Genomic DNA, 24,891 nt, shown 5'->3' on the forward strand with positions numbered 1-24,891 from the left:
TGAAAAAAAAATCCAGGAAACTTGAGGGACCTAACACTTCAAATGGGGTGAAAAATGTGAATGGAATGTCAAGTAAAGCTACAATGTTAAGAAGGCAACATCAATTTATGATGATGTAGTTCTTCTTATTATTTATCAAAAGAATTTAATTTAATTTATGTTACAGTTCTTTGATAGAATAAAGCTTTTCTGGATGCCAGCAAAACACCAGCCAGATTTCATATACCTACGGCATGTACCCCTTCGAAAAGTCCATCTCTTCACCATCATTCAGATGAGTTGCCTTGGCCTCCTATGGATAATCAAAGTTTCAAGAGCTGCCATCGTCTTTCCCATGATGGTATGAAAACACTATATCTCCTTGTTAGCTTCCTCTATCCAAGGAGCTGTTATCTGGCATGTGGACATTTTATTGGATCCTCCATTCAGACGATGGGAAGCAGGAAATACAATAAAACTGAAACCAGTTAATTTTGGTGAGATAGTAGATTAAAACTAGTGACTAAAATTACCTGTAAATTTCAATTATCCAGGCTAGTTGTGTCTCCTTAACAGTAAGGATAATTGACAAGGGATTAAATGTGGGAGGAAAAATAAATGTTTAAAAATCATCCAAACTTGAGATTAAGGTGTAGATATCATTGATGAAAGGAGTATTTTGAAATTGAGTGAGTTTAAGTTTCTCAAATGTTCCATAACTTAAAAAGAGATACTCAATGTGAAAAAATGCCAATATAGAATTATGCTGTTATTAGTATCCATAAGAGTTCCTTGTCTCTCATGCTGACATTAGAGAATGAAAAATAGTTAATAGATTTTAATGAGGGGGCAAGATAAGCTTATCTTAACCCTAATTCATAATAGAAATGTGAATTTTCAAATTTCATCCACCATCATAATATAATATGCCCAACCCTTCCATAATGAGGCCTATGATACTTAAAAAAAAAAAGTATTACTTATGTTCTTTTAAGTTCCAAACAGCACAGTCCAGACGATTTATGCACTATATACTGCTATACTAATATTTATTGTTATATCAACCAAAATAAAGCATTTCAATGTAATTTGACATGTTTCCATTAAATGTACATGCACCTATAATAGGTTTCCTATGCTTTGAAATTATGCCCCTGTTTACTACAGGTATTAGCTTTGGTGTTTGTAAGAAAATTGATGGATTTATTTTTTACCAAACGAGAATTAAGCTGGTTGGATGATTTGATGCCTGAAAGCAAGAAAAAGAAATTGGAAGATGCTGAAAAAGAGGTAGGTCAGAGGAAAAAACAGTATTGGATTTTTTTTTTCATTTTAAAATTCAATTCTCTTTAGTAATGAAACTCATCATTTCCCACCCAACCATTGGCCCTGAATAGCAAAAGTTCTTTGAAACAACTAGATTACCCTGTTTCATTTTATGTAATCACTGATCCTGACAGATGTGAATTGGCTGAATGGAGAGCTTACAACTTGACACCAGAAAACTGGCATTTGGAAAAAAAAAATAATGCACATTCGATGTGTTTAAACCCAGACACACTGAAAATATGAGGCTATTTTAAGGAATGATAGCTTCTATTTATAAAGTGAGCCAAGTCACAAATTTCCTTGAATTCATAAGATAATTTGAACATATACATAATCTCCAGGTGCTATGATTGTTTTTAAAAACCCCTATCCTGCGTATAGCAGACAGCTGGTAATGAATTGCAGTGTCTTCCAATGTCTACATGTATAAAGACTGACTCAATTAAATATGTAAGAGGGCAAGGAACAAATTATCACTGGCATTTTGTTAGAAATAAGTAAGTGTTGGCCAAGAGACTACAGCAAAAATGTTGTGGTCATTGGTTAGTTTAAATGCTAAACAGTGAGAAATGTTTATTTGACTTGCTTTTTCAAAATAATGGAAGGTTGACTTAATCAAGCTGTTTTCAGAGAAAACTATTATTTTCATGATCTTCTTCTTTGTCCCATTTTGTTTCATATACAAAAAGAAATATATCACTTTTTAGTGCTTCTGCATTATACTTTCAATGTGATGAGGTTACTTTTACTTGTTTTGTCATTTCTAAATTTGGGGAGCTATTCTTTTATCTACTTAGGCAATTACAAAGTAACGTAGAAGGCATGGAGTTTGCAGATGACAAGATTAACTAGTAAAATATTTGATATATTAATTAATCACATCAATTTAAAAATAGAAAAAAAGAGATGAACTTAACATTTAAAAGAAAATATTTGGTGAGAGCTTGGAAATTAATCTTTATATTTATTCTCTATGAGAGGCATGATGAGTTTGTCCACTTGCTTCAACCATTTAGTGTGTTACTATATCCACAGATATGTTCCTTTAAACTATTCTAATGCTCTTCATTTTTGCTCAGCCACATCAGTGCCTTTCACTGTTTAGACAGCAAAGATCCATCACGAAACTTCTGTCCATTGTTCCTTGGAGAACTGTATTTCAACAATGGAACTGGATTGTTGTAGGTTTCTCTGTGGTCATTTAATTGCAAATGGTCTCTCCACTCTGGGTGACATAGCATGATAAAATAACTTTGTACTAAAGAATACCTGGCAATATTAATCTTCTTAAATGGTCTAGAAGGCATTTTTTGAATAGCATTTTCTCTAGTGACACAAGTTTGAATTCCGGTATGACCACTATATCTTTCCAAGTGTACTACAGAAGCTAGTATTTTAAAATTTTGCTTGTGTCATAAAAAAGCAAGATCCTACAAGCACAATATCCAATAGTATTGGTTTTCTTTTCTAATCTTGGTTTTTAGTTCATTTCTAGTGTGTTTGTACTTTAAACACCATATTCTACACCCTCTCCCCCCCCCCAAAAAAAAAGACAGGTTGGGACTCAGTACAGACTAAGTCTAAAGGAGATAGAAATCAACAAATATTTTTGAAGGGTAAAGATACTGACATTTGAAGCTGAAGGGCCACCTTACTTTTCTGTCCTTGTATTACCTTGTACAGATATTTCCTCTCCATGGGCGCCACTCTCCAAAGGGAATATAAATCCCTTGAGGACAAGGATTAGTTTGGTTTTAAGTTGGAAGCATTTGGTCTAGTACAGTACCTTGCATATAGTAGAAAACCTATCAAATGTTTGTTGAATTGAATTGGGTTAATTTAATTAATTATATTTATTCTCAATTCCAGCTTTCTAGCTGAATGCAATTTGCAAGTAGGTTTCTGAACAAAAGGTTTACATGCAAAGCTTGCTGAATGTGATTCTTCCAGCCTTTCTAATCTTTCATTTATTATTAAACACACCAAAACAGTAACTAATATCTTATTTTCTGTGACTGCCTGATTTATATCTTCTGTTGAATGTCTGCATTTCATCACCTCTGATGAGATAACCATACTAACTGCTTCATTAATATAATTAACCCACCTATGACTCTCCTCTCAAGTCATACCCTATACCTTGAACATTCTTCCTTTCCAACTTGCAAAGTTCATTTCTTCTCTCATTCTTTCCTACTTTTAAAAAGTTATTTCCCTTGAGATTCTAGAGCAAAATTTTGTTCCTCCAAAAGAACGTTCTTCATTCAAAGCAAATTTAAAACCTCTTCCCTGCTTTATCTCTCCTTGAAATGACGAGAAAGAAACATGTATTATATGGTTTTCTTCCGCCCTCTACAAGATAAACCATGGTACCTTACTTTCCATCTTCCTTTAGACTTACTATTTTTACTATTCCAAAATGCTCATATGACATATTTTGTAAAACCACAGCTGGTCATTCTATGGTGTTTTCCCCTTGAATGTGATTCCCTATGTCTTTTTTGCTGGACTTAAGTTCTCTGAGAGTAGAGGTCCTATTTGAGTAACTGCCCTGTTACAGCACATAGAATAGTGCAATGTTCCATCAAATGCTGAGTATGTTTTCACAAGAAGGAGGATTTCAAAAACAGTAAAATAACACCTTGATTTATAGAGATATTTGTTTTCTGTAAGTACAAAATGTGATTAATTTGGAATGTCCAAATTGCACGTGTGTACATGAAGATAGAACCTTGGTTTTAGACAGAAAACCCAGAACTACTATGGAGAATAGATCTACATCTAATTTGAACCATTAACCATTAGGTTTTTTGCATTCCCTTGCCTGTTCTTTGATTTATTGTGAAATCTTTGACAAGTCATTTTATGTGTTGGGCTCTCATATATAAAATGAAGGGTTTGGACTATAATAAATGGCATTTCTGTGGTGCTTTAAGTTTTGCATACTACTTTACATACATTATCTCACATGAAACTCACAACCAACATGTAATATAGGTATTAGGGCTGCCCACATTTGAAAGATGCAGAAACTGAAACTGAAGTATGTTAGTGGCTTACTTACTCATGGTCACATGGCAAATGTCATAAGCCAAATCTGAATCTAGGTCTTCTTGATAGCATGTCCAACATTTAATCCAAATCTAATACTTTACTGACTATGCCATACTGCTGCTAGTTGACTTCTAAGGTCCCTTCCAACTCAAATTCTATTTTGGATCTACTTTTGTTTAACTATAATATGGGAAGAAAAATAAGGCCAGTGACAGTGTTGAAATAATCTCTTGTTGAACACTAAATAAACTCCTGACCAGTGCAGAGATAATTATGCATCTGACAGTTGGAAAGAACAAAAGAAGCATAGAAATCTTCATTCTTCTGCTTGAAATAAATATTAAAAATGTCCAGTCAATATGGAGAGTAGGAGGGTTAGACTAAAAACTCCCATGGGTTTATTTTCAACTTTGTCCAGCAGACCTCAGCATTTGGCTTCCTGGAGGCTTATGGTATCAACAGCAGGATGGAGCCAGTCAAGAGAACGCATTGTGTCATACTGGGTTTTTCCTATTCCATCATTCAGTTTTCTAGCATACTGTCCAATAAGATGATAAATGGATCACGGGAGTTGTCAAAAGGCTTTCTTCATAATATTGCATTTCTCCAATAGTCTGAACCAGTAGAGCAACTTCAGTAGAAGTCTGGCAAGATGGCAAATTTCAGGAATGTCTCTAATGTAACATCTAAGCTGCTCCCTGAGACTCGAATTTAAAGTAGGTTCACCTCTTGTCCTTCTGATGATAGTTACAAGTCTGTACTTTTATCCTGTGGGGTTTTCCTCCCAGTAGCACACTTCCGGTCTCATGGCATTGAGAAAACATTAGGTTGACCTTAAAATTCAATAATGAGCTAAGCAGAATAAATAGCTACACAGGCCAGTCCAAGGTCGCAGAGCTTCTGTTCCAAATTTCCATGTGCTTCATGCATATGCATATGCATATGTTTCAGTTTTTAGAAAGAAAGGATTATAATCAGGGTAGAAATGAATATTGGAACCCTGACATTTTACACATTGCTCTGTGTAAATGAAAGACTTAAGAATCAAATTCTGGATGTCCAAATGTGTCTGGAACACCAACACCCCTCCCTGGTTAAATATCTCTCAGGACTTAATATCTATCCAATAGAAAGGACTTCATATATTCCACTAATGAGGAAGAATGTGGTTGCATTTTTTGACCAAGTGGATTCGAGTCCGTTTCAGACAAATTTCATTGACTTGTGTTTTCCTAGACTTTGAGCTCCAAGGAAGTTATAAAGTCATCTGTTTTGTGTTGAGTATAAGTCAGTTGAATATTCACCATGTATGGAAGCATTAGAGGAGAGACAAAAGAAATAGAAGACAAGGTCCTGCAGAGACTTTTGTCTTTTGGAAAGATATAACACCCATAGAAGAGAGACATAAGAAAGCCTACAAATGTCCCCACTGAAGTAGGGATCATTTGAGTATTTGGTGGCTGAACATAATCCTAGGACTTGGTCAGGCACAGTAGAGGCTAGTGAGTAATGTTTAATGAAAGTAATGAGAATGGAACTAGGAGAGAATCTTTTTGTCTGTAGAAACTCCTAAATGTAGTAAATGGATGCCTTTGGATGGACTTTTCAGAAGTCTGAAATTTTTTGAATTTTCAATAAATGTCCGTATTTTCAAAGGATATTGGGTGAGCTTCTTATTCTGTGATTTGTCTTTCTGAATATGTCCTATACAAAGCATTTTTTTAAAGTTATCAGAAAAAAAAAGTGGCTTTGCAATTGTACCTTTTTTGCACTGTGATTTTATTAGTGCAAGGAGCTCGAGGTGAGGCATCTCTTTACCAAAACAGATCTGCACCTTCGTTGCAATTTAGCCTTAGAGGATTGCTTGGGTCACTGAGTGGTTTGGTGATTTACTCAGGGTCACATAGCCCATACGTTGTGTAGCCAGTTCTTCCTGTCTATTAGGCTAGCTATCAATCCACTAAGACTGCCTTTTCTGGAAATGGTTGGTCTTGCTTTTCTGGGCTTTTAAACTATGGTGCTTAATGATACCTCAGTAACTTCATGATAATAGTGATAACAAGAATAATGTCTTGCATTTGTAGAGGTTTTAGATTTAGAAATTTTTTCCACTTCCAAAAACTACATCTACCTGGTCCTTAATTCATTTATAGTTTAATGACTGTCTATAAGAACCCAGGAGGGGGAGAGATAGAATGCACATTTATATAGGACCTAAGATGTACCGGGCACTGTTCTAAATGCTTTACAAATATTATCTCATTTTATCCTTACAACAACTCTATGAGGTAGATGCCAATATTACTTTCATTTTACAATAGAGGAAACTGAGGCAAATAGAAATTAAGTGACTTGCCCAGATTTGGACTCTGGTCTTCCTGACTCATGGCCCAGCATTCTATCCATTACATAATACTAATGCGAATTAGACTTTTATTTTTGATTTAGAAAGTAGTCAATGGAGGCAGCTAAGTGGTGCAGTGAATAGAGCACTAGCCCTGGAATCAGGAGTACCTGAGTTCAAATCCTGCTTCGGACACTTAACAGTTACTAACCGTGTGACCTTGGGAAAGTCACTTAACCTCAATTACTCTGCCTCCAAAAAGAAAAAAAAGTGGTCAAATCAGAATTTTTATCTGCCCAAGGGTGAAGTTATGCTTTGAGCATCTTAAGGACCATAGATGTGTTTATTTATGTAGAAGATATATCATTTTATAAAATAGGAACAGTGACAATTTAAACTTATCTAGAATTTTACAAGTTACCAAGTACTTTCATGTATATTCATTGATTATCAGAACAGTTCACTACGGCTGGGATTTTAAGTAAAGATTTACTCATGGTCACACATCTTAAAGACAAAGCAGGACCTGAAACTGACCCTTGGTTGGAAACTTCTGAGAAGTCCAGAGCTCTTTCTAAAACAACTACTTGTTCCTCAATAGTGACAGATATCAACCAAACAAGAGTATTTTGGGGGGACTATGACACCTAAGAGAAATGAACAAGGAAAGAAAGACTATACCACACACACACACACATAAATATTTGTATACATATACATACATATATACACATACACACACATACATATATATATATATATATATATATCTCAAAGTTCAGTGTCATCAGCTTGATATTCCCATCTTTAAATTTCATTTCCCTCTACTTCCCCAACACAAATCCACTTGTATCCCCTGCCACCACCACCGTCACCTGCCCCACCATAAAGCAAATGCCTTATTCTATGGCTATCTGGATCTCACTTCCCCTTTGCAGTTTAGCTCAAATCTTACCTCTCCTCGTTTGTGAAAACCTTCATTGACTATTCCATCTCAAGGAATTTTTCTTCTTTGTGGATCAGTTTTTGTCAGTGATGCTTATTTCGCAGTTATAATTCACCACTTGGTACCACATTTATATGCTTTGTTTCTACAGCTGTAGGGTAAGCTCCTTAACAGAGTTCTACAGACTTCATTTTTTTTAATTCCTCTTCATACTTTACAGACACTTATATATAGATCAATAAATGTGTTGAAATTATTGGTTAATTTATTGATGTTGGGTTTATCATTTAACTTTGTCAGGTCTCAGGTTTCTGTTTCTTGCAAAAGAATACCAATATCTGTCCTTAGTTATTAGTCTGAAAAATGCTTCAAGCTTCTAGGACTATAAATGTGATTATTTATTTGGTCATATTTACCAAGTATTTGCCAAGCACTCAGACATCCTTGAGAAAAGATCTACCATTTCTATGGTGCTTTCAAGTTTTGCAAACAACTCTCTCTCTCTCTCTCTCTCTCTCTCTCTCTCTCTCTCTCTCTCTCTTTCTCTCTCTCTCTCTCTCTCTCAGATATATATATATATATATCCCTATCTTCATATTTATTTATAAATTTTTGTTTGATCTTCATAACAACCCTATGAGATTGGCACTATTATTATCACCATTTTACAGATGAGGAAACTGAGTTTGAGAGGATGAAGTTACACAGTGTCTGAGGCAGTATTTGAACTCAAGTCTATCCTGCCTCTAGGTACAGTGCCCTACCCACTCCTCTAACTAGCTATCTCACCCTCCAAAGACCCTGGATCTCTTACTATAGAATGGGATTGTGCATAAAGTGGCTGAGCCCCTTCAAAGAGGGTTTAGGAGCTGAAGTGATTCAAGGACTTTGTTGCAAAGCATATTTTTACCTTTGAGCCCCTCCCATTGCATGAATTCCCAGAATGGCATTATGGCAGGGCTGCTTCCTCTAACATCTGTTCTTCCATAAGGTTGATATAAGTTGGGGTAGTGATTGCCTTGAGGTCAATCCATGTGACTGACCCTTTGTGTCTGAGTAGATGCTCCTCCCAAGAAGCATGCCGCTTTTTTTTTTTAATTTGGTTTCCTTATTGAGATGCCTGAGGGACTCAGCATGCCGTCTCTGTGCTCCTGCAGGCCCACCCAGCTTCCTTCTGGCACTGAAAGCAGCCGATGCTCTGCCACCTTTCTTTTCAGATAAGCATGACTTGGAAAAGCTATCTTTAGAGGTGATGAGTTTTTGTTTGGATGGAATTATGACTTGTATAAAGCCCACGCATGCTAACAAGCCACAGAGTGCAAAATAATTATTGAAAGTAATTTGAGAGAAAAGTGGAAAATCATCTAAGGGGGAAAAAAGATACTTGTTCTCAAAGCTTTGGTCTTGGTTCTCCATCATCAGCTTGACTGACCATTGTTAGCTATGACCTCATCTCTGCACAATTTAGACTTTTTTTTTCTCACTGAAGTACTTGATATTTTATTCAGAGTTAGAAAGAATACACCACATATAATGCTTATCATTCATTGGAGAACCATGGAAAGAAGTGTTGCATTATAGAGAGAGCTGTTTCATTTGGGAAGCATTGCTTCAGCATTCAAGTCTTTAACTCATTTTCCAGGGAAGTATGACTTTTGAAATCACTTTATGATTTCCTTGTTGTCATACATTCTACTTTTATTTTACTCATCATGTGGCAGGTGTTAACTTAACACTTTGGCAGGATGCATTTGCTATTCTCCCATATTTTCCATGATGGAATTATAGGTCAGAACAATGTAGATACTATTGCATTTTTTTTTTTGCAAACCAGCTATCTCTCAAGGCCAATAAACTGTATTCAAGTGCATAGCACTCTGGAGTGTTAATTCAGAACCAAATGTAATATAATATATCCTGAGATAAGTCTGTTAGTGATACAAATGCAAATTATATATTTTTGTGGTAAGCATGAGAAACAAATCAATGAAATCCATCATAAAGTAGTTTTGAGATGTTCAAGCTTTGACACTTTCACCATAGGAGCAAATAGAATTGAAATAGTTCTTTCTCCCCCACCCAGGTCAAGAGTTTAAAACTGATGATTCGATGACCAAGTCAGCTTCTTAATGATTTTATTTTATTTTATTTACTTTTAGTTAGTCTTAATGATTTTAAATGCTCCTTAATATTTCTTCAAACTTGGGGAGTTTAGTTGGCCTCTTTACAGACAAGCACATGGACTCTGAGTCATAACCTAGAAACGTCTTAATGTTCTCCTTGGGTACAGCAACAATAGTTTGTTTATACCCAATACCATATATAACACAGTATTTCACTTACTATATTTCATAGTAGTCGTTAAAGCTAACTTTATCTGGGAAGCATGGATTCAAAGCTCTGTGAGGCACCTAATCATTTATGTAACAGAGAAAAGAAATGCCTTCATCCTAGGAGTCTCATTGCTTACTTATTCTTGACTATGGCCTCTCCAAATGATCTTTTCTCCTTTTTTTTTGGAAGAAGATAGAAATATAATTGCAAAAGAAAACTTCAACGATGGGATTTAAGGCTGAAGATGACCCTTGAGAAGGCACCTAGCCCATTCCTCTAGCCTTTAGGCAAGCCTGTATTTCAGTCACCTCAAAAAGAAAACCACTTCCCCTTACTTGAAAAATATATGGAGGAGTACATCCCACAAACTCCCTTGATAATATTCTGGAACATGGTCCAAAATCTTGAAGTCCTCATTACATAACAGTAAATTTAGTTCACAGTTTAAAAAAAACATGAAAAAGCTCTTTTTGAAAATGAATCAGGTTTTCCATTGAGTGACATGAAAAAGATTGTTGTTAACACTTAAATTATATCATTTGAGGTAACACACCCTTAATTACTTGTGTTCTTGGTAACTGATGTTTTATTAAAAGAACTCATGCTAACATTAATAAGTACAAACAAAAGAGAGGCTCTCAGGGTTAATAAGCTAATGAAACATTAATTCATCCCTGTTCTTTAAAGTAAAATGGATAACTATCAGGTGTAATGTACTCACTTTGAATATTGTCTTCCCAGGAAGAACAAAGTATGTTAGCCATGGAAGATGAGGGCACAGTGCAGCTCCCTCTGGAAGGGCATTATAGGTAAGATGTTTCCTTTAATGTAGGCATTTACTCCATGACCTTTAAAAAGCATCATTTCTGACAACAGGAAAAGACACTGAAAGCACAATGAATTCCATTCTTGAATTTGATAAGTGGATAAATGTCTATTGTATCTGAAGTTTGGAGGTAGCATGGAAGCCAGGGGACAAAACGTGGGTTTTTAGGACTAGCTTTGCCACATTCAGCTGTGTAATCTTGGGTCTTGTCCCTCAACAAAGTGATCTCACACTCTTAGCTGTATAAATTTGGGTAAGTCATCTCCCACTCTGGTTGTCTCCTTCCTTATAAGTAAACATATGAACAATTGGACTAATTAATCCCTAAGATCCTACCAGCTCTTAAATTCTTTTGTTTTATATTCTCTTTGGAAGTACCCTTAGTCTAATCCACTGAGAAAATAAGACCAGACTTACTAAGTCAAGTTTCACTTCTCAGGCAATAGACAGCAAGCATATATTAAGTACTTACTGTATTCCAGGCCCACTGGAAAGACAAAAATAATGTCTACCCTCAAGGAACATACATCCTAATGAGGAATACAATATGAAAATTACTAGTAACAGAGAGAGAGAGAAACAGAGAGAGAGATAGAGAGGGAGAGACAGAGAGAGAGAGAGAGAGAGTAGCTGGAAGATAATCTGAAAAGGGAAGACATTAGCAGGTACGGGTTTGGGAAAGGCCTTCTACAAGTGTCTTGAAGGAAGCCAGGGAAAGTAAGATGCAATGGTGAAGGGTCATAGAAGATTGTGCTAAAACATGGACACAAGAAATGGTGGGTTCTCTGGCAAATGTAATGGTTACTTCCTAAGTTGGTTACCTGGTAAATAAATATTAACTCTTAAAATCTTACTACTCATGGCAATTCATCTATGAGAACTTTCAGTGGAATTTCAGTTCAGTTCCCAATGAGATCAGTAATCCCTTAAAAAATATCTACAAAGTACAGTTGTTTTCTTTTTGCACAAAGTTGCTTCAAAGGGAATTTTTATTGGGTATTTATTATGACTAATATGATACATAAATCATGGAAAATTTTAAAAGTTGGTATTGACATACATCATATCCTTCTCCCAATGTAGCACTCTTCAGAGTTACAAATACTATTTATCTACATATTTCAGCCCTAAAACTTGTAAAGAATTTCCAGATATTTTGTCAGAAAACTCTATTTCTGCTGCCACTTTTTACCTTAATTTTTTGTATTTATGACTTTGTGTCCTTATTTTAAACTAAATTTTTACTAACAAAATAATTCTAGATAACTTGAAATCATGCCAATTTAAAAAATGGTTTTTCCCACATGGAGGCAATTTATGTGTTGCAATATTGAAGAATAAGAACAGAAACCTTTTTGCTTTGCAGAATCTAACATTAAAATTGGACTCTAGAATCTTTTATGATTATTTATTACTTAAAATTGAGCATAGGTAGCAAAGACATTTCTTTCCTTTTTAGAGACTTTGTTGGCATAGTGGATAGAGAGATAATCTCAGAAGCAGGAACATCTTATTTCAAGTCCTAACTGACACATGTTTGCTGTGTGACCAAGGAAAACCCACATAGTTATAGATTGTTAGAGTCAAAGGGATACTTAGAGCTTTTCAAATAAACAATCTCCCCATTCTACAAACTATAAAAATGAGATCTGGAGAGGATAAAAATCTAAAATTTTTAGAATGAGAATTTTTTCTTTTTTTGTCCTTGTATCCTCAGCACTTAGCACAGTACCTGGCATTTGATGCTTGTTAATTGATCTCCCACAATCACACAGAGTTAGAACATCTAGTGTTTCTCCATAAGACCATTGAAGAAGAGGGAACGAGAGAAATTGACCCTCAACCTGAAGTATTAATTCATTTGGCATTTATTAAGTGCCTACTGTGTGCTAGACAGTGTTAGATGCTGAGCATACCAAGACAAAAAAGAATGAAACAGTCCTTTCTCTCAAAAGAATTACGTTCTTATAGAAACATGAGGAAAGCAATAACTGCTCTTCTCAACATGAGGCCCAGCTGTGACTTCTGCATTTTCCAGCATTTTTCTGCAGCAAGTCATCCTGTCCCATCTGCTTGGCTTCCATAAACTCCTTTCCGATGGTTCCCTATCGACAGCATTCTGGCTCCTTGCCATTGCCATTTAATTGTGTTCATTCTTGAAGCAGAAGTTATGAACCATCCCAAATTTGATCTTGAGGTGCTACCTTCCCAGAGTGTAGAAACTGAGACAATAAGGCTGAGACTGAGACAATAAATGTCATGACACTGAAGGAATGAATGTGGACACAAGCCACAAGGAAAATTCTTGGGTGCATGAACCACAGAACAGAACTAGAATTTGAATGAGGAAATCACTGCCTATGGTTGATGGCTTACATACGTGCAATATTTGGAATTGGCTTTGAATTTTCATTTTTCATGGTTATTTGGTTTGAAATTAGGAATCAGGTAGAAGACTACAAAGGTTTCTGCTATAGACAATCTACCGATAGGTGTGCTTTTCTTGCTTTATGTATCATTAACAGACCCTGGTGCTGGAAGCCTAAGAAGTTAATTTTTTTTTTTAACTTTTGTATGAACTCCCATCTAGAGATGATCCATCCGTGATCAACATTTCTGATGAAATGACAAAAACAGCGTTGTGGAGGAACCTTCTGATCACCTCAGAAAACTCAAAGGACAAGGAGTCAAGCTTTCCTTCTAAAAGGTTTGAATTTTTTTAGTAATAACAGCATGAAGTATTAATCCCAGGCATTTTATAACCTCAAATCATTAGCTAAAGGAAAAAATTAATTTACCATCAAATTGAAAACTTAAGTTTGTACAGAGAAATCTTTAAAATTGAGGCATAAGTTGTGTTTAGAAACAAAATTAAAATACTTCCAGAAATTTCTTCCTCAGACCAAAACACCATTTGCAACATTTTCTAAACTGTCATTTATTTATCTGGGCCTCCTATAAAGTTGTTTTTGCTGACCTGCTTCAGGCAAGAAGCACCATAGATATCTGATGATATTTTGTAGTCCGAACTAGCTCTTTCCCTCCTTTCCATGTTTCCCAGGTTATATTGGCTTCCTAATTTTACCCACTCCACCCTTCCTGCCCATTTGGGGGTCTTCACATACTGCCCACTAGAAAATTTACAATTCTTGGAAATCCTATTCTCTCCCTCTGTGTGTGTGTGCATGGGCACATGTATGTTGCTTGTAGGCAATTTCATGTGCATGTAGAAAGCAGATTTTTGCCCTTGAATTCCAACATATATCTCATTTTTCTGATGAATTTCTCTGACTTCATAACTCAGAAATGAAATCACCCCACCTTCCTTGATGATGAAACATAAATGGCAGATTGGGGTCATGGCAGTATTTCTTTCTGCTTAAGAGTGATCAAGGGATTTGGGGAAACTAGCTGCAATGTTTGCTATAACTGATATTTTCTTTTATTTCCATAAGTTTTCAATTAACTTTTTCTACCTGATTGTTTCATATTACATTTCTGTCATAAGCTCCCCTTCCTAAATCACTCTAGAAGCTGATTCCCCAAAGGTAAGACCCTCTCCCTCAAACCTGTTCCTTAATTGCATCCCCTTATGTTAAATGGTGTCTTCTAAAAACCCGATCAGCCTCTGTATCTGTGTAAGTTTTGGGGAGGCAAAAGGCATAGAGTGCCCTAGCTTCAAGCCCACATCTTGAGCTGAAACACCCTTGGGCAGTTGGCCAAATGCTTCAAGGGGGTTTGGAAGCCCACCTATTCACGAGAGTGTAGACAAAATCCTCTTCCACCAATTAAGAAATGTTCTTGCCATTACTTAGCAACTCAAGCCTGGCATCAGTTTTTTTTTTTCTTTTTACCTTAGAAGGAAAAAAAAAGAGCACCTTGATTTTTTTTTAATTGCATAAACTGGGCACCTCCCCTGTATGTACTATCAACCACGCATCCAAACAAACACCAGGAGTCTTGCTTTATGGAAATGGTTGAGAACATGGGCACAAGAGAGGGTCTGTTTGACACTTAACAGAAAGAATAGAAAAACAGTAAAACCTGCACCTCTTGTTGCTGATTTTTGTCACCCCAAAATGGCATGCTGCTGCTTCAATGTTGTCTCTCTTCCTCAACTGCATAAACAAGACACACAGGGAATCCAGAGAGGCTTGCCTTCAAAAGTTCACAGACCAGCTCACTGACATCTCTCTCTTTTGTTTTATTTTATTTTTTTTATTGCTAAAGCACTAAGCAACTCATCGGTTATCACCACAGACTTTTCATTGCTTATTCTCTTGGGGGCATACTGGGGACAAAAGCCTTTGTGAGTTTCTCCACTTGACTCCATAGAAGTGACTTTTTATTCTAAGACCTATTTAATCTCAGTATCCAAAATAACCCTACTATGGTGTAATAGAATGATCCATAGTACTTCTGTGACAATCTAAGAGTTTTGGAGAAATATTGAAGGGTTTCTAGAAAGGTGAGCTGTCCACTTACATAGAAATCTGTTTTCTTGAATTGACTGACCCCAAAGTAAAAAAAAAAAAGTATTTGTAATGACATTTCACTAGTGTTCAGTGTGAAGGTCAGGCTTACAGACCAAAAATGAATGATTTTTTAAAAAGCATTTATTAAGCACTAACTATGTGCCAAATGAAATGCAGGACAAGGAGGCTATACAAGGAATGAAGGACAATCTGGTTTGTAGAACTGCTTACTTCAGGCACTGTTGTGTGTCTTCCTGTATTAACTAGACCAGCAGTCTAGACTGTCCATCTGTTTAGCTTTGACTCAAGCCAACAGTTAATATGTTCTAATGCTAAGTGTTCTAATGTTAAGTGTTCCTTAAACTAAATACCAGACTCAAAAGTTTTCAAGTAATGCCCTTTAACAGAAAAGATCTATTTTTTAAAATACTTTTCTAAATTACCAGCACATTTATAGATTAACTTTGGAGAATAACCCAATGTAATTTTAAATACATTCTATTTAAAGGAATCATTTTAGAGTGTAGTCAATAATGTCCAGTCTTAATGACCAGTGATGGGCTTTCACTGATGCAGTTTCAAAATATTTCTGGAGTAATAGCTTACACATTAAAAAAATATATATATACTTTTTAATGTATAAAGTGCTTTCACATACATGCCCTCATTTGATTATCACAGCAACAATGTGAAGTAGGGCAAAGTAGGTATTATTATCTTCATTTTACAGATAGGAAAACTGAGGACCAGAGACATTATGTGGTTTATTTAAAATCAGATGTTTAGTAAATGAAGATCTGAGTCTAGCATCCAAGATTCCTGACATCTAATTTAGTCACTTTACTACACCGCACACTGCATTGAAGTGAAGGTTCAGCTAGCTTCTCTGCATTCCAAAGGGCAAACCTCCCAGGTGAAGACTTCTTGTGTGTCTTTTAATGCTATTCAGCTGTTTAGCTATGGAACCCCAATGGAAAGAGGAATTCTCAAGAAATTCTGAGAACAATAGCAACACTGTTAAACCCTGTGCCAAATAAGGGCATCAAAGTATGACCAGGAAGTATGCCACAAGTATCATTCATTCATTCATTTACCTACCTGTCAATACAACGTTTATTGAGCACCTCTTATGGGCAAAGGGGCTATGTAACAATTATATCCTAGCATGACTTGGCATGCCTCTTGGTCTGAAAAGGTCTCAAGGTAGGGTTGGTAGCTGAGGTCTTGTATCTTAATCACCTTGAAAATATTAACACATTAGGTTCTGGAGTTGCACCCAGGACCTCAGCCGATTGCAACAGAGACAGCTTCTTGTTATTTCACACTTTGCTGGTAGCTATTTGCCCTACCAGACACTAGAGTATGAGGTTTCATGCCAATTCAGGATATTTTGGAGTGCCTTTTGTAAGTGAAGTTAAATATAACAGTTGTATTTGGCAATAGTTTCATGTACTTTTATCTATCAAATACTTCAGAGAAGACTAAAGGGAAATTGTAAGAAACACCTTCAAAAAACAACACATTTGATCAAAGGGTTTAATTTGTATCATGTGGAAAACACAAGCGATCTATAAGTATTGATGAAGACCATGGATCGGTCATTTGAAATAAGTCCCATTTAAATTTCACTATTTCAGTTAGGGACAGCAATTGCTATGTCCTATAGCGTTCAAAATTCACAGATTCCCTGTTAGTTAAGTACTGATTCAATTCAGTGAAACATGAAAATAATTCTAGAAACTAAAAATGATACTAGATAATACTATTAAATAATACATAAATGAAAGAAAGATTATGTCGCACTAGACTAGCTATTCTGATCCTGTAAGTCATTCTCATTGCCCCCTTCAACAAATCCTCTATGCCAGTGAATGCCCTTTGTTTCTCTGCTCTAACTATATTTCAGACAAAAAATATAAATGAATGATCCAAGGCAATTAAGAGGACTAACTGTAAAACCCACACCTAGTACCTAAAATCTCCACTGCCATCATGAATGAAGTGATCCTTAGGTGGGATTGAGTCTGGGGTATAGTTTTTAGAGTAAACTCTAATCCAACTTGAAGCCCATTGCTTCACAGAGATTGCTGTGCATAGAATTAGAAGGAGCTATATCAGAATCCTCTTCTATTGCTGCTGAGTAAATGTATGTGAAAATCACATATGAGTAGACTTAGAGAGGGGCAGCAAGATGGCTCAGTGGATAGAGCACGGGGCCTGAAGTCAGGAAGACCTGAGTTCAAATCCAGCCTGAGACACTTATTAGTTATGTGAGCCTGGGCAAGTCACTTAATCTCTGCTTGCCTTAACCCACTGGAGAAGTAAACCACTCCAGCATCTTTACTAAGAAAACTCCATGTATGTTATGGTTGAAAGGATCACAAAGAGTCACATGCAACTAAATGACTGAACAACAAGAGTTAGGCAATATTTTTTTTATGAGACTCAAATACTTTTTATTTTTCTCTGAAACATTTACTCCTTCAGTTGTATCCTGATAATCCACATTAGTCAGTGTCCTTCCATCATTATTTATCATAAGGAGAAATACTAACCTTTCCAGGCAGTGAGGAGAAACTGGTAGAGAATACCTCTTCTAAACACTGCCTTTTGGGAATTTTGAACTGAGTGTCCCTTAGACATCTCAAACTCAAGTATGTCAAAAGCAAAACTCATTATCTTTCCCCTGAAACCCTCCATTTTTCACAATGTTCCTGTTACCATCAAGGACACAATGATCCTTGTATTCACCCAAGTTTGTAATATCAGGAAAATTCTCAACTCAATCACTCTTGCCCTACCTGTACAGTCAGTTGCCAAAATTTACTACTGGAGTTCAGGGGAGACAATATTTGGATATATACATCTAGAAATCATTTGCACAGGAACTAATGAAATCACCAACTGAGATGGAGAGACAGAGACAGAGAGAGAGAGAGACAGAGAAACAGAAAGAGAGGAAGGAGACAGAAGAGAGTAGAAAAGAAGCACCTGGATAGCGCCCCAGGGAACGCTCATGATTAGTGGGCACAACATAAATGAAGATCTAATAAAGGACCCTAAAAAAGAACAGATGCACAGGTAGGAGGAGAACCATGAGAAAGCAGTGTTATAAAAACCTAGAGAAATGATATTCAGGAGGTGATCAACAGTAGCAAATGCTTCAGAAAGATCACAGAGGAAGAGGACTAGGAAAAGGTCACTAGAGTTGGCAATTAAGAGATCAGTGGTAACTTTGGAAAGTGCTGTTTCTGTTGAATGATATCATCAGAAGCCAGGCTGCAGAGACTATTTAGAAGGGAGTGAGAAGAATGGAACTAGAGACACCTAGTGTCTCTGGCTTTCTAAAGGAAGTTAGCTGAGGAGGGAAAGAAAGATATGGGCTGTTGTTGAGAAATTATTGGGGGAAATGAATTATTTTAAGGAGGAAAGAAAAATGGGAGTTGTTCATAGGCAGCAGGGAAGGAGAAAGTAGATAGTGAGAGATTGAAGGAAGATAAAAAGGAGGTGTAGATGATAGTGGGATAGGGGTAAGGAAAAGACAGGAGTGTGGTAGGTACCATATTGGATACAAATCTATATAACACAGACCCTGGCATCTTCCAGAGACATCCTCCAGAACAAACATTAATGGCTACTAGACTTCTGCCTCTTTAAAAGTGGGATGCATCCCTAGTACAGTGCACAGAGCAAGAATAACTCACATAGAGCCAGGTAGGACTCAAGGAGATGTTGTTATATTGGAAGACAAAGTCATTAAACTTTATCAAATGGAAAGAATTGAAGAAGTTGAGATATGTAGATAGAGATTTTTAAAATATAGAATTAAGGCTCTCAGCACATCATGTGCGTACTGTCATCCCTTCTCTTGAGAAAAGCAAACGAAAGAAAAGAAAGTCATTTCGATGTGACCTGTAAGTGGTATGTGCTGAGGCATGTGGCAGGCTCCAACCCAGGGTGCCACAGATGCTCACACTAGCTCTCAGAGATCTGGCAGCCTGCCATGAATGGCAGAAGCTCGGGCACTCCTTACCTGATGGTGCCTGGTGATGGTGACAACTGAGAAGGGCTGTTTCTAGCAAAAGTGGAAGAATAAAATCAATCTAAAGCACTTTCAGAATGCATTTGACAATGTGAGCTATTGGCCATGAAGGAATCAGTAGCTTGAGGGGTAAAAATCAGGATTAGGGATATGTAAAATCTGTCCAAAGCCAGGCATCTTAGTCAGAAATGATATTCTGTTAACAAGAGCCCTACTCCAGGTGCTTGGGTGGTAATCATAGCAAGAAAGGCTATATAAAGGCCCATAAGTGACTTAGGCTGCACTTCATAATCCAATTGAGTCAACATTTATTAACTGCCCACTGTGTACAAAGCACTTTCTAGACATTAGGTATAGAAAGGAAGAAAGAAAGAAAAGAAAGAAAAGAAGAAAGAAAGAAAGAAAGAAAGAAAGAAAGAAAGAAAGAAAGAAAGAAAGAAAGAAAGAAAGAAAGAAAGAAAGAAAGAAAGAAAGAAAGAAGGAAAGAAAGTCTATCGCTGGAGTTTACATTTTATGGGGGAGGAAGAAGATAAAGATGTAAACAGAAAAATATAGATACAACAATTTGAAAAGGTAGCACTAATAACAAGGAAAGTCCTAAAAGATTTTCCAACAAGCCATGTCGTGAAGGAAGCTAGCAAGTTCTAAAAAGCCAAGGTGAAAAGACTGTACTCCAGTCAGGCACAAAAACACTGAGGAGTGAGACATCAGGTGAGCAGCCATAAGCCTTTCTCCTAGAAGCTTAGGATTCAGAAGTCGACATAATGCATGCATCCATTTTTTAAAATTAACATTTCCCAGCCAACCAACTAATGAGATAGTGGGAAAAGTTTTCCACCTTGGGGGAGTGGGGGGGAAAGAAAAAAAGAAAAGAGGATAGAAAGTGTTTCACCCTAGGTATAGATAATCAACAAATTGATTTGAAGAATAAAATAAAATTTAAAAAAAAAACCCTTTTCAGACCATGCAAATTCAGAATATAAGTGAATGGAGTGGCCATTCTTCTGGCTGTGAGACTTTGTCTTCCCATCAGTCTGCTGGAGTACAGGGTGTTCAGTTTTTTAATGGGGGTGTAATTCTCCAGAATGGAGATGTGCCCTAAGGGACCAAGACCTGTACCTCCCACAAAGCACCATTCAATGAAAAAGGTGGGAGCAAACCAAGGGTCAGCAGAACTAAGAAATAACAACAACTGTGACTTCTTGTTTGTTCCATTTAACAAAGTGTCAGTGTTGTCTTAAGATGGTATCATGACGGGTGTTTTCAACAATCATTAACAATTTCATTTGCCAAAATGACAAGTGTGTGAATCTTGCATGCTTTCAGATCTGTCTGAAAACTTTCAATTATGTTCATTCTTCCCTCTCTGAAATTCTGGCCCACGGCTTGTATCCTACCCAGTTCAGAGTTGTTTAATTGTTGCTGGTCAGTCTGTGCTATGTAGCATGAGAAATTAATGCATCTTGGTGGGGGGAGGAGAGTTTGTTTTTTTCTTTTTTTGAAGGAGGGCGTCTTCTAAGGAGAAGGGACGGGGATCAAGCAGTTCTTGCAGAAGGTATGGTGGCATTGACAGTAACAGACTTTTCCTTTCCCCCCTTCTAGCACTGAAGGCAGAAAAGAGAAGAAAGCTGACTCAGGGAAAGGTGTTGACAGGGAGACTTGTCTATGACTTGTTCTTCAATTTATTTTTACAAACATACAAGAAGAGTGCCACAATTATTAATAAAACTGCTTTGATCATTGTATTGTAAATTCTGTCTCTCATCCCAAACTCACGCCCACACTGTAAGTAGTGCAATACTCATTTTGTTCCTCTGTCTAAAACTTCTGCGCGGTGAGACAACCTTGTGAACATCCCTGGTAGCCAGTACAAGAACCTGTGTGTTCCTTGCTGGAATGACCGTTGATAAACACTAAAATTCAGGTCATCAATCTCCGTAAGAGAAGTTGATTTCTGAGAGGACTCATGTGAGTTGACTTGCCTACCCTTGTGATGCCTATAAATTTCATTCAAAGGAAATTTGAAAGGTAACCCTACTTCTTTCTGATTTTTGTAGCTTAGCACTAATGACTTATTTCAAAAGACCCAAATTAAAAGTTAGTCTAAAAGCTCTTTTTTAAGGTAATTCTATTTGTGCTGTCTTCCTTGATTCAATAAAAGGCATTTAATATTTTAAAATTTGTATTACCTGAAGCTTAAAGTCATTTGGGGGAATCAAAATAAAAATCTTTTCACATCTTGTTTTAAAAGAATTATAGACATTGAAGGGAAACCTTCAGACAGCATTTATTCAGAATGTGCATTGTGATTACATTATCCAGTTTGAACCATAGAAAATACTTAAAATCAGTGAACTTTTATAAACAGTTTGGGGATGTTTTCAATATAAACCTTTGTCTGAACTATGTGGTTAAGTTTCTTTACCTCTGACACCAAGTTTTTCCAAATCAGCATTTATTTATACACATGCAGCATACCCCATGATGAATCATTGTATAAGAAATACCCACGTGTACAATAACTCTACCACTGAGGACCCTGCCCTGTTTCATGCTAGGTTGGAACCTTGTTCTCATGTGTGGTTGACAGGTGTCCAGTTGTGATTTTTCTCCTGCAACGCTTTTTATACTGTTCTATGAAAAATGCATGCTGTTGAGAAATAAACCTCAAACTGAACATTTCAGCTACTGACCAGGGGAATTTCCAATTGATATTTCATTCTGTACCAAGTAATTCCATCCTTACCAAGCTTGTAGAAGAGGGGAAGGCTATTTCCGATTTTAGAGTACAATTTGAAAGAATAACTTTTTAATTCATTTTTTAATGAAGCTCAATAATGACTGATTTTCATAGCCATTTTAATCATATTTTGGGATTCCAGGAATGCCCACAGGCCACTGAGCTTATACTCTCTTTAATGTTCACTTTTGCAAGGATTTAGAGTTCTTCCAATCCATTAATTACTTTTACTCAAAGTGATTTTGTTTTCCATACTCAGTATGGGGGGGGGGGGATTCCTTTGATAATTAAGTCAATGAACAGTGTTTTGTTGAATTCTCTGACTATTGTAGTAGCCTTGACCTCAACATTTCCTAGAAATTTCTCTCACAGCCCTCTAAATAGTTATTTTAAAATGGAAACAAGCCTAAAGGACGCAAAGAAGGATGTGCATTTAATAACAATAGATTGTATTTATAAATGCAGGAGACAAAGTACAGAAACTTCCTGTTCTAAATGCATTGTTATCATGTATTCAGTAATACAGATGCTACTTTGTAACATTCCAATTGGTTTATGATTTAGACTAGAAATACATGCCAGTCAGCCCCCAAAGCAGCCTTCTTGTGTTTTGATATGTTAATAACTCTTCTATTAAAAAAGGGATCATAGCGAAGTGAAAGTTTCACATGATCATTTATTAGACTATTAAGCAAACATTGTATCCAATGGCATCCTGTGTTTCTGAGCCTTTTTTTATAGTCACGCTGTTCTTGTGTGAATTTTAATGCTATCCTTATGTTAATCCCAACATTTTGAAATCACACAAAATATAATGCAAATGTAGTGTTATATATTTACTTCTAATTTCATATTCCTGGTCAAAATTGCTGAATTTCTTGGATGTAATTTATTACAAAGTTTAAGTAAAGTGTAAATGTGAATAGGATATTGTGTTTTTCACAACTAAGAAATGTTATGTGGAAATAAATATTTATCCTAACTAATTTCCTTTCACATTTCTATATTATGTATGTCGAGTGCTTGTCATTTGTGGGACCTTTTTTTCCCTCCCATTATTCATCAGGCCATCACCACTGCTCAGATTGTGAACTCCACTTTTCTTACATTTCAACCTAATGTTAGGAAAACTTGGATAGATATCGGTAGAGATTTCCGGATGGTTGGTAGGGCAATTTCATTGACTTTTCGGCCTGGACAGCAAATGGTCGGAGCCAATTTGAAAACAGTTCAACCACTTTCACTGAAATAGCTGAATTAGTGGCTTCCCTATCCTGGGAGGAAAATTGTTCTAGAAGTAATTAATTTGACCTATTACCACTTTAAAACACTGACATCATTACCTGAATTGGAAACAGTTGGTTCTGATTCTGTGCATTATTGGACATTGAGCCAAAAAAGGTTGTATTTTTGTTTTCTTTTATCAGACCTGTGATTTTGTTCGTATTGGGAACTGTCAATAAGAAAAATCCTAAGGCAGCTCAGAAACTGCTCAGTAATAGACTTTTGAAGTTCCTATGGGTCACTAAAAGGTTAAATGACCTATGTAGGGACACTGAGGGTTTGAGCCTAGGTATTCTTGGGCCCACTCTCTATCCACTAAGTCATGCTGCCTTTTTAATTTGTTACTAAAACAATTTTATTTTTTTAAATCTGGCTATCTTTGGACTGTTACACCATTAGTTGAAAGTACAATCTGTATTCTGTGAGTATTCTCTTTGAGCATTTCAGGCTGCTGGTTACTAAATTTTGTCTAACAGAATCTTCAATAAAGGTATAGTTAACTATTCTGCCTTGACAGGTCCATTCACTATTCTTGAAGATCTCTAGAAAAAGAACACATGTCTTCTTTCTGAAACCATAAGGAAGTTCTTAAATCTGGCTTTAACCATATCTTACATTCATGTCTTCCTAGGGTTTTAAACAATGCCATTGCACTGAGGCTTCATATTGAGCTTATAATCTAATTTGACCCTTAGATCTTTCTCAGTTTCATTTGTACATTGCTGTTACAACTTGTTTTTCTTTGTTAATGGCAGTGGATTTCTTCTATTCAAATTTATCTTTTTCATTAGCCATTTTACCACAGTTGTCACTGACAATTCTTCCTGTACATCTATCTCAGGCTTCTCCATTGTTATGAGATAATAAGATTTAGAACTAAAGATCATCTAGTCCAACTGCCCATTTTTCAAGATGAGTAAACTGGAGACACAGAGAAATTAAATGATTTGTCCAAGATCCCACAGGGACTAAGGACTCCAGGGTTCTAATCAAGGTTCTGTGATTCCAAATTCAGGTAGAACTATGACCACTTCATGAAAAATGCTAGATGTAAACAGCTGGAAAAAATATTATGTTAAACAATATAGGGATCATCTAATTGTCTAAGATGATGAGTCAGTTCATTCCTTTCCCCTTATAATTATGGTCAGCCAATCCCCAAGCATTTATTAAGCTGCCACTATGTGATAGGCATTCAGTTAAGTACAAATATAAAAGAGAAAAAAAATCTCTGCCCTCAGGGAGCTTATAATCTACATAAAAGGATACCATAAAATCTCATGGAAATTGAATGGTTAATATTCAGGAATAAGTGACAACACCTTGATTTTATGTGTATACACCCTAAAACTACAGGTGACTATACCCCACCTTGAGCCTTTCACTAGGGTGTTGGAATGGTTCAAGAGCCTTAGTGACCAGGGGATGACCTATAGCCCATCAAACAAAATCCTCTGAGATCTCTCTATAGACTTGGACCAGGTGGTATGATGATACCAGTTCAGGAACATATACTTATGGACTGCTTCCAGAAGGTC

General features: G+C 36.3%; 1 protein-coding gene across 8 annotated transcripts in view; it reads left to right on the plus strand.

Annotated features, from left to right (window-relative positions):
• Positions 1 to 24,030, plus strand: part of SLC4A10 (solute carrier family 4 member 10) — a 399,681-nt gene extending 375,651 nt beyond the window's left edge. For 5 of the 8 annotated variants that reach the window (XM_069080754.1, XM_069080752.1, XM_069080753.1 and 2 more), the window contains 6 exons: positions 167 to 340; positions 1,147 to 1,269; positions 10,728 to 10,795; positions 13,403 to 13,519; positions 14,321 to 14,360; positions 20,932 to 21,000. In XM_069080754.1, coding sequence (XP_068936855.1) covers positions 167 to 340; positions 1,147 to 1,269; positions 10,728 to 10,795; positions 13,403 to 13,519; positions 14,321 to 14,333 — 495 coding nt within the window. In that variant the 3' untranslated portion in view covers positions 14,334 to 14,360; positions 20,932 to 21,000. Of the gene's footprint in view, positions 1 to 166; positions 341 to 1,146; positions 1,270 to 10,727; positions 10,796 to 13,402; positions 13,520 to 14,320; positions 14,361 to 20,931 lie in introns of all 8 variants that reach the window. The other 3 variants (XM_069080757.1, XM_069080758.1, XM_069080759.1) reach the window with 1 other exon arrangement.
• Positions 24,031 to 24,891: the final 861 nt, after the last annotated feature.

This window comes from Petaurus breviceps, unplaced genomic scaffold (assembly GCF_028583685.1).
Source record: "Petaurus breviceps papuanus isolate PSGF00001 unplaced genomic scaffold, PetGlider_PUasm1.0 91133, whole genome shotgun sequence".
Classification (NCBI taxonomy): domain Eukaryota; kingdom Metazoa; phylum Chordata; class Mammalia; order Diprotodontia; family Petauridae; genus Petaurus; species Petaurus breviceps.